General features: G+C 39.4%; 1 protein-coding gene across 1 annotated transcript; it reads right to left on the bottom strand.

The window, feature by feature from the left end:
* Window positions 1-1,308: 1,308 nt before the first annotated feature.
* tbc1d17 (TBC1 domain family, member 17) lies at window positions 1,309-8,312 on the bottom strand. Its single transcript, XM_017419303.3, has 17 exons — window positions 8,209-8,312; window positions 7,413-7,508; window positions 7,095-7,172; window positions 6,883-6,994; window positions 6,618-6,801; window positions 6,435-6,546; window positions 5,746-5,913; window positions 5,533-5,658; window positions 5,333-5,436; window positions 5,084-5,178; window positions 4,842-4,958; window positions 4,303-4,403; window positions 3,847-3,946; window positions 3,124-3,221; window positions 2,923-3,039; window positions 2,756-2,842; window positions 1,309-1,931 (listed from the first exon to the last, which is right to left on the bottom strand). The coding sequence occupies exons 1-17, from the start codon at window positions 8,233-8,235 to the stop codon at window positions 1,779-1,781; spliced, it is 1,875 nt and encodes a 624-aa protein (XP_017274792.1). The 5' UTR covers window positions 8,236-8,312; the 3' UTR covers window positions 1,309-1,778.
* Window positions 8,313-10,527: the final 2,215 nt, after the last annotated feature.

The following is a 10,527-nucleotide window of genomic DNA, read 5'->3' on the forward strand; positions in this document are numbered from 1 at the left end:
TCAAGACAACATAAAGAAACAATAATCCTGAAACATTTAAGGAGAGATTATTGGATTTAAAGCTGTCGACGAGGTCTCCGAGCACAAAAAGGCTTTGAGAGGAGCTGAAAGCAGTTTGAGACTGAATGAGGGGCAGAGAGAGTTCGGTTCTGCCACTCAGCCGGGGTCAGGGTGGGGCGGTCCGGTGGTTGACAGATCGGCCTGTTTAAGCAGCCTGTTAAATTCATACGCCGCAGCTGTATTCAAACAGCTCGGGTGGAGCGGGTGGAGGGGGCTGGGAGACACCGACGGGCCAAAAGAGGGTCCTGAGAAGGAGGTGTGGCCGCCCGCCCCTCATTTTCCACCTCATTTCCCGGGACAGAGGAGAACAGAGCTCCTCTTTACCCTTCAGTTCAGCCTTTTACCTCACAGACACCTGCTGGTTACTGAGGGAGGGTGTGTGTGTGTGTGGAGGGGGAAACCAGAGTTTAACCAGTTAAAACCCTTTAAACCAAAACAAATCACTTTCCCCGCCGTGCTTCTCGTTTCCTTCAAACTATTTTCACCTTTAACTCCTGAAGGTAACTGATTTCACATCAAACATCTTAACGTTTTTTCTTTTTAACATTTACATTTTGATTTATTTAACTCAAGCTTTACATCATTTTTCAAACTAATTCCATCACTTTTAGAGACGAATCACCACTTTAAACTTCCAGTTTTGTATTTTCCTGCAAAGAAATCAGAATAAAATCTGTCGACGCCTGAAGTTATTCAGCAGATTTGACACAAAAAGTTCTCAAATCCTGACAAAAACTCTAATTAATTCAAGTCTTAGTGTTCTTTGTAGGAGAGACGTGTCGTTAATGACTCTCAGCTACTACCACAGCAAATTTAAGAATAATATCTGTTAGTTATATTACCATATTATATCTGTGAGTTATAGCCATTTTCGTGTTGGGTAATCTCAATTAGCTGTAGCGGCCATCTTAAACTGGAATGACTCCTGTTTATACACTGATTACTTCCTAAAAGTTTTATTAAAATTTGTCCAGTTGTTCATGAGATATTTTACTAATAAACACATAAATGGGCTTTAAAACCACAAGCATAACATAAAAATACTCCTATAATTCAGATCAGTTTGTTTTTAATTATTAAACCAAAAACAGTTTTTGATCCTTGTGATATTTTTTGCTGCTTCTCTAAATTCTGTAGTGAAATTTCTAAATTATCGCTCTGTATCATTATAATAAATCTTTTTTGCCAGTTTTGATTAACAAAATTAAAACCCTTCAAAGTAAAACAGATCTGAACCTCACGCCTTCCTTCGGTTAGATTCAAACATTTATTTGGTGATAATTTGCAGACCAGAATGCCATCTCACGTTACAAATACTTTAAAGGATTAAAACTTCACCGTGTGAAAACCATAAGGCATGCACAGACATTGCATAGGAGTGGAATGGCATCAAAGATTGCTAATAAGAGTTTATTCTTCTTCATTTTTCAGAAACGGTGGCGAGAAAACAAAAAAAACAACCATTAAATAATGAGTCAACCAGCAGCACGACGAGGAGGCGAAACAGGTAAACAAAGATCAAGCTGTCAAAAACAGGAAGTTACACAAAAAATAACTCATTAATGTTCAAACTTCATACCGACAAACTTAAAGGAACAACAGCGCCCCCTGCCTCTGACCTGTAGTAATAACAGTCTTTTCCTAATAGCAGTAATTAAACCTCAGATACTGTAGTAATATCTTCCCTTTAGCTCTTTGTGTCCAGCCGTCCCTCAGGTTTAAGGACGGGTGGGGACGTGTGACGAAGCAGCTCCTGCCTCTGATTGGCCGAGGAGGCGTTGTGCGTCTTCGGTCTGAGAGTCCGGGCTGTTGTCCTCGGAGCTGGACGGGTTGTAGAGGCCCAGAACCTGCTGCACCTTCAGAGGAAGGTCCTGGGATGGAGGGCAGAGTGAGTGAAGCGTTACAGAGAAGCCCTGCAGCTAAAGGTGTTCACACTGCGGCTGATTGTTTAAAAGTCCAGTGGGTTCAAAACGGAGGTAAATAATGTAAAGTTAGAAGTTTTGTGGAACAACAACAACTAACCAGCATGATGGTAAGTCACTGCAAAGTTAAGAACACCAAACATTTCTGGTTTTAAAAGTTTGTCTTCACTAAAAACTCATATTTTGTCAAAGTAAACTTTCATACTAAATTAAAGGTACAGCTTTGCTTGAAGGAATGCATATCACCCGCCACCTTCAGTGTCAAAGCTTTAGACTAAGATCATCAATCCTCATACAGACTCTGAACTAAAATGTGGTGTGGTAGTAGCTGAGAGTCATCCTCAACACATCAAGACCAACACTTCTTGCAAGATTTTGTAAAAGATTTGACCATAGAGGCCATAACTTCATTCCTTCTGCTTAATGAATGAACTCAAACTGACATGATTTTTTTTGTAGTTGTCAATCAATTTGCTGCACTGTTTTGTTTATCTTTTTTTTATTTTGATGGTATCTTTGTCTGTTGCTGCAGAAAAAGAAGAATTTCTCAGGATGGGATCATTAAAGTTTATCTATATATAGTTTCTTGTTGTTATAGTTGTAATATTTGTCAGAGTTTCTGGAAGAACATGAGGTCTCCAGCTTCAGTACAGCCCAGATTTATAACCACCTTTTAGTTTAACGCTGGAACTACAAAGCACCAAGCTGGTTACAGAATTGAGCTGCGTATTTCAGAGGCTCTGCTGAGCCGTCAGGTCTAAAGTTAGTCTCACCTTGCAGCAAACCAGCTGTTGATAAATGGCCTCCGCGTCCCGCAGCATCTGCTGCACGTCCAGCTTCATCGTCAGCTCATTAATGTGCTGCAGATCAGTCAGGAGGAGCAAAATTAAAACCTGTTTGTCGACACGTTACGTCACAGTAATCCGGAAACGCTCCCCACCTTCAGAATAGTGTTGAAGTCGTGATCGGAGCCGATCAGCTCCCCCCGCTGGGACTCCAGGATGGAACAGGCGAACAGAAGGTGGAAGTTGTCACACGGGAGACGAGTCCAGAGGACCTGAGGGAGATTTGTTTAGTACTTTCCTGCGCTGCGTCTGTGCTTCTCGGCTGTTTAAGGTGCCCCTCTCAATAAAGCGCTCACCTCCCACAGAGTGAGGATGTCCTCGAAGGAAAACTCTCTCTTGAACCAGATGAGCAGCCAGCGGAAACAGAAGCAGAGTGAGCCGCTGTCCTGAGAGTCTGAGCAACAAACACGGACAGCCTGCTTTCATTTCTCAACTCTGTCAACATGAATTTAAGAAGTTTCATGACACCCCTGATGGTGTGAACGCTGAGTCGCTTTCCTGCTTATAGTTCCTTCAGTGCTGTTTAACCCTTTGCACATAAAAACGTTCAGCTCAGGCAGGAGCAGTGTGCTGTGACCTGTTTGTTTGTTTGTAACTTTTATACTTTTAAAACATTTAACTGTCTTTAAACTAAAACAGAAATTCACTGAGATCTCTGCAATTCCTTTAAAAAAATCTGCTTCAGCAAACTGCCTCCGTTTTTGTCTTTTAAGCTACTTTTAGCTTTTACTGTAGATAGCTTTTAATCATTATTTTGTTACTTTTAGCTAGCATTTTGCTTCTTTTAATTTTGTTCTGCTTCTTTTAGCTTTAATAACTCGGTTTGAGCTTTTTTTCCCACAGCATTCTCAGTGAATATTTGCAGAAATTACAGTCTCTCTAGTTTGTTTAGTTTTTTTTTTCTGACCACCTCCTCTTTACTCGAGCCTTCCAGGTTCTGCTTTTAGCCTTGCCTTGGGGCTGATACAGTTTATTTTTGCTCGGTTTCAGTCTGACTGGATGAATTATAGCCGACTGACCCAGGAAGTCGCACAGCTCCGGGTCCAGGGCCTTCAGCAGGATACTGAGCTGACAGAGCTGCTTCTTCATGGCCTCCTGAGATTCCTCAAAGTTCTGGTGCTGGAAGAGGAAATAAAAAAAGACTTGTTAGTGTTGTGTCTCCGTCCCATTTTTTATTCAGCTGCTGCCTCAGATCTCTTACTGCTAATAATAAAAGTGGTTCCTGAAACAACACCTAACCTACAGATGAGTTTAGATGCATCAAAGCACTGAAGCACAAAGGTTTAGAATCAGACAGAAACACTAAATCAACATTTCATTAAGTCAATTAGAATCAACAACACGTTTATAAAACCTCTGAATGAACTTCGGTTCTTCTGCAGAGTCAAAGGAGAAAAATATTTGACCTTGATTTGTTCTAAAATTAAACGGTTATCGATGAATGAAAGTAAGACACTTTGTTTTTTTTTACTAACCACCAGCTCCATGAATCCCGTCAGACACCAGAAGGACTCCACCTCGTTCTGGGTGACAAACAGGATGGGAGAAAGGAGGTCGCTCATCCCCTGAACGTAACCTGGACAAATACAAATGGAGACAACAAGAAAAAAGCATTACTGCATGTTGTTTTACAATCTTACTCAAACTGGATAAATTAGTAACTATGTTCACGTTAAGTCTGGTTTATCTAAGTGTGAAATATGAAAATATTTTTGCCTTTTAAAGCAGTTTGACATCTTTTGTTTTTTCACATATCTAACTTCACGTATAACTGTAGTTTTATGGAGATTATTTTGTTGTTGATAATCTCTTTAGTTGTGTAATTAATTCATTGTCTTCTGCTTCTAATTTCCACTCATTTTTAAGGATAAGGATAAGGATAACTGCTCTCTCTTACAGCCTCACCCTGTAGGAGATGATCACCCTTGAAGCTGGGGTTAGGACTGAATTATATGAAAACACAGCTGAGGCTTGGACATGTGTTGCTACTGCACCTGAGTTCATAAATACACACCGAGATCAAAGTTGTACATGCAGTAGGTCATCAGCACGTCGTGAAGCAGAGTCAGTCCTGGATTATCGTTTCCGGAGAAGAAGGTGTTGTGTCTGTCCGTCCTGTTGACGTCCCTCTCTGTCAGGACAGAACAGGACAAAGGAACGTCACCATCTGCTGCAGAGCTGACAGGCAGCTGACTGAAAACAATGAAAAGATCTTTTGTTTTGTTGTTTTGTTTTTTGACAGATTGCAGAGCTGACCAATCAGGTTTCTGTATCCTCTGAGGAGGGAGTTCCTCATCTCCTGCTCTTCACTGACTGACTTCCATTGCATCTTCATCCTGAAGTACTCATCCCTGCAGACACAGACGGATATTAAAACAGTAATTTGACATTTTTTGGAAGATACATTTTGAAGCAGAGAACCAGCCTGGAAGACTTTGAGTAAATCTCAAATTATTCCATCAACCTCTGCGGTTGAAGTTGTGTGAAGGAATAAAAAACACAAACGTTTTGACCCGGAGGATGTCCTCTCTTTCCTTTGTAGTGCTGTTCCAAGGATAAAACCCCAGGAGAAACTTCCACACTTCCTTCCTTAGTGACGGAGTGATGCCCTGCAAGAACACCATCAAAACACACACATCTCATTAAAGAGACAGAGGAAGTGTGCAACAGATGAAAGATGTCCTGTTCCTCTTTTAATGTCATACCCCTCTGAACACCAGTTCTTTAATCTTCTCTTGGTTCTTCACGCGGCCCTCAGGGTCCAGAAAGTCCTTCCATTTATCCAGAGGTTGTCCCCTGGTTACATCCGGCCTGGGGCCGAGCTCCACGCCCTGGATGGAAAAACAATCCCCAACATTAGCTGTGGTTCAGTCTTCATGGATAAGAGACTCTGTGTTGTCTTTGTCTTGTTTTCTTACGCAGGTGATGAGCTCAAACCCCGGTTCGTCGTCAGGCTGCGACGGCAGGCTGGGATCCTGAGCGCCCCGTGAGACGGGCGTCTCCGGAGCCCGAAGAGCTACTTTGAAAAAGTTAGTGACTTTGGAGAATCCACCCAATGTCGTAACGTATGGGTCCTGGATGAATTTCTGAAAACAGGATTGAAAAACACAAAGGTTAATTTTAGAAATAGTAATTCTTGTGAGACCAAAGTTACTGTCACTAAACTCCATATCTGAATGACAGCTGAAATGAAATGGAGTTGTTAAAGAAGCAGAACAAACTAAAAGCACAAACGAGCAAAGACTAAAAACATATTTAAAGACTAGACAAAAGTAGCAGAATGCTAGCTAAAAGATAAAATGCAGCAAAAGGCTTACTAAATGTTAAAAGTAACACAAGAAATCAAAAACAGATGAAGCCGATTAAAAAAGAACAACATTTTTGAAGAAACTGAGGAAATCTCAAAGTGTTTCTATGAGGAAAATATTTGTTAACAAAGGTTAATATTTAAAAAGTATAAAAGTTATAAAACCAGAAGTTACTGCACTGTTAGATATATAAACGGCTAAAACAGCAGAAAGTATGAGGAAGTTGTTATAGTGTGAAAAGCATGCAAATAAAAAGGAAAACAAAAGCATGAACAACGAATCAACAATCACACAATTACCGTGACGATGTCGGAACCACCGTCATCCAGGAACTGCAGCTTCTCGAAGGGCTGAGAGACATCATGTGGGTCACGCAGGTAGGCGAGGAAGAGCCGCCCGTCAACAGGTGACCTGACGACAACAACATGTCAGAAGATTTACACTGACAGGGTTACAGCATGCCAGGAACTGATCCTACTCACTGGTCCAGGGTGATGTAACGATGGAGAGCCCTGAGCAGTTCCCTGGTTCCCCCTCTGTGAAAGTGCAGAGGAGGAAGTGGGTGGCCACCTTTGCTGGTAAGCACTAAAAAGTTTCGACCTAAAGAAAAACGGGACCTTCGAAGAGAGTACAGCTCCGAGAGCGGCAGAGAGAAAGCCCACTGACCTGCAAAAGGTAAAAAAATACAATTTTACATGTTTTCCTTCATATAACTGCAGGGGGGAAAAGCAGAAGCTGAAACTGAACCTGAATCTTTCACTGAGACGCGATTTGTATCTTTCTTCACGTTGCTAATAACCGCCCAATCTGGCTCATAGCCAGGGTCAAAGTTCGCATCCTCCTCCTCCCCTTCACCGTCCTGAAAAGAAGCAAATTAACAGATGAGAAAAACATTTTGATTCACAATATGTTCAAATATTACGGACTTTCTACCATGCACCAAACAAACGGTCGCACACCTTTTTGGTGTAGAGCACAGCAGGAGCGCTGCGACCCTCGTCCTCCAGCGGGCTCCACTCTAAAGCTGGCACTCCAGCCTAGAAAAAGTCAAAATAAAACTAAATTCTTACACATCCAGGGGTTTTTCTTTATCTTTACACTTGTGCCCCCCCAAAAATCTAATAAAAGAAAAAATATGTCAAAAAATAAATCATCTGTTTAAGTTCTGATTTATTTAAAATGTTGTTTGTAAATTAAATGTGTGACTTCTATAATAATCTAACTCCACACTTTTCTAATTCTTCTTTACGTCTGAGCACAGCCGCTTAGCCGCTTACCCGCTCCACGATGCGAACAAACCCTGGTATGCTGGTCTCCTGGGTGCTCTTCTTGGCATTAGTGTGGAGGTACACCCCCTCTTTCTCAAATATCAGCTGAGAAAGAAAAAAAAAAAACACTCAGAAATAATTAATCACTGGAAATAATGACATAAATGTAAATAACTGTGTTAAAGTAGTTTTATATGTTTATAAATAATATGTGGGAGTTATTTTGGTTGATAAAAGTTGAGGATAACCTTACTGTTTTCAGACAGTTTTCTATCAAAATAAACAAATATTTAACTACACAATGCAGGGAGAATGATCAGATCAGACCCTAATCACAGATAATGATTGGGTCTGTCTTAACAATTTTTAAATGCAAATTTAGGCATGTTACCTGCGCAGTAAAATCGCAATGTGTTAATATAAAACACTTTAATTTCACAGGTGAGATCATCACAAATAGGTCAAACGAGCCAAATCACATGATGTGACTCGGCTGAAAAAAAGGGTCAGCAGGTCAGAAAAGAGCTTACGTTTTAGGAAAACTTGTGTAGACTTTTCTGTACAGTTCTAACTTATTAGTCAGCAAGTTAAATCGTTTAAATAATCACTCGTCGATCTGCTACACCACAGATTTCAGAGGTTTTAAGAAGCGAAAAGACAAAATGAAGCAAACTATGTTCATATTTAATGACACCATGACAATAAGGAAAAACCTCAAAGTCTGAGTAGTTTACGAAACGTTTCACTTCAAACTGTCAACATTCATAACGTTAAAACATTTCATGGAACAAAAACGTCTAAATACCTTGTAATCCTCAACGTTTTCCCCCATTTTATTCCTCTTCTGTCGCTTCTTCGTCCAAAACAAATCCGACGTCACACTTCCTGCTTACAGGAAACCACGCCCCCTTGAATGACGTAATGTAACAGAAGGACCAATCAGAGCGCAGCTTCATTTGTTGTCGTTCTTATTGACGTTTTAAAAACTAAAGATTAATGATAAATGTCACTTTTACACAAGCAGTATCAAGTAGTTTTAAATAGTATTGATAAAATAAAAAATATTGTTTAATTCAGGCTTAGATGCAGTTCCAGATATCGACCGCAAGATGGCAGAAAAACGTCGCAATTCACCTTTTGTGTTCCTAGTTAATTCTGAATTACATTAAAATAAACAATTTCCATAATAATATTACTCCTATGTTTTCTAAATAACTATAAGATTTTAAGATGTACAGTTAAAGTTCACTGAGGGCTGTGAAAGAAAGTTAAAAAAGGAAAAATTCAGGAAAAAAAACATTTTTCATGGTATTGATTTTGATAAGGGTGAAAAGATGACACAGAGAAGGTTTGTGGAGAAAAAAATCCACAGGTTTGACATGCAAGGATGTAAACTTAGATCTACGCCTTGTGAGCAAAAACAGATCTACACTGATGATGCAAAAATGATGAAAATACACAGAGGCCTTATCTGAGTTTTGTTAAACTGTTACAGAATTTTACTGAACCCACAGAGGAACAGTGGACTACAGTGAAACATGTACTGATATATCTTCAAGATACTGTTGGAACAGAGCTGTGTTACAGGAAATGCAACAATGAGAAGCTTGAAATAAATGCATACAGTGACGTCGACTGGGCAGCTGATGTTACTGACTGGTTACTGTGTAAGTTTAGGTCATTTGATGTCATGGAAGACTGAAAATCAACTCACTGTTGCACCGACTACTTGTGAAGCTGAGTGCATGGCTTTAGCTACAACAACTCAAGAGTGTGTCTCATGCAGCTGTTAGGAGGCGTTGGTGATTATCAGTGCACATCACCTGAGGTTTATGAGAATAATCAAAGTGCTGCTGCATGAAGACAGAGGTGGAAACATGTTGAGGTAAAGTATTACTTTGTAAGGTAGCTATGGTTTTACTGCAAAATTAGCAAAACTACAACTAAAAGGTAACAATAGCAAAATAATAGCTCAAGGCTAAATTTAGCAAAATCATATCTAAAAGCAAAAAAATAGCAAAACAGTAGCTGAAAGCTAAAATGAGCAAATGGTAGCTAAAAGCTAAGAGGAGTGTTGGGTAAAAATGGAATGTGAATGCTAAAATTTGTTGCAAAAGCTAAAACTGATTTGTTAAAAGTTGAAAGAAAAAAACAAATCAAATTAGGAAGAATTAGCAACATTGTAGTTACAAGCTAAAACCAGAAAAACTGTAGCTACAAGCTAAACTTAACAAATCAGCTAACAGCAAAAATGGTAGCTAAAAATTTGAATGAACAAAACCTCTAGCTGAAAGCTAAATTTGGCAAAACCATTGCTAAACACAAACATTGGTGAAGCAGAATCTAAAATAGCTAAAATTAGTAAAACTGTGACTAAAAGTGAAGATTAACTAAACCTTAGCTAAAAGATAAAATTAGTAAAACAGTAACTATAAAGTCAAAAAAGCATAAGATAAAAATAGGTTAAGAAAATTATTTTTGAATGATTTGAGAGTCAAATGTATGTCAGTGAAGCTTTTGTTTGAAACAAATATTTGAAAAGTGCAAAAGATATAAAAACCTAAAGTCAAAGCAGAGTGATGTTTTATAAAACTGATCCAGGTCGGGCTGAGTGGTTCAACCAACACAAAGTGAGAGAAACTATTAAAAACCTACAGAAGAAACTATAGACAGATGAACAGTTGTGTGAATTCTGACCCAGTTCTCACACAATAATATGTTTTAATTAAAGTTCATTTAACTTAGTTTAAACTTAATTTATTTGTTTGTTTTGTTTTTTATCACTTCCCCCGCGGTATGTTTTCTTCCTCTATATGAACCTTCAGGATGCAGAAACGTGTTTGTTTTTAAAAAGCTGCCTGTTTTATGGGAGACTGGGAAAACATGCACGAGTTCAAGGCGGGGACGAGCACGTCGCCAGTTATTGGGCACGTGTGCGACGTGCTTTAAGTCGGTAAACAGGTGACGTCAGCGCCGAGTCAAGCCACAGAAAACACCGGATGTCAGCTGATGTTTATGATGAATTCATTCCTAATCTTACAGAAAATCATTTTTATTAGACAATAACTCCACTTTCGTGAATATGAGAACGTGTCTCTCACGTTTAAAGCATGTTTAAATATTA

Source organism: Kryptolebias marmoratus, linkage group LG12 (genome assembly GCF_001649575.2).
Source record: "Kryptolebias marmoratus isolate JLee-2015 linkage group LG12, ASM164957v2, whole genome shotgun sequence".
Lineage (NCBI taxonomy): Eukaryota > Metazoa > Chordata > Actinopteri > Cyprinodontiformes > Rivulidae > Kryptolebias > Kryptolebias marmoratus.

Bases quoted from the DNA above. Each gene is read 5' to 3' on its own strand.
- tbc1d17 (XM_017419303.3), bottom strand. From the start codon at position 8,235: ATGGGGGAAAACGTTGAGGATTACAAG. The intron at 5,659-5,745 runs GTAAGAAAACAA...TTTTCCATCCAG, and splicing joins GGTTTGAGCTCATCACCTGC to GGCGTGGAGCTCGGCCCCAG. The intron at 2,843-2,922 runs GTGGGGAGCGTT...ACTGATCTGCAG, and splicing joins ACTTCAACACTATTCTGAAG to CACATTAATGAGCTGACGAT.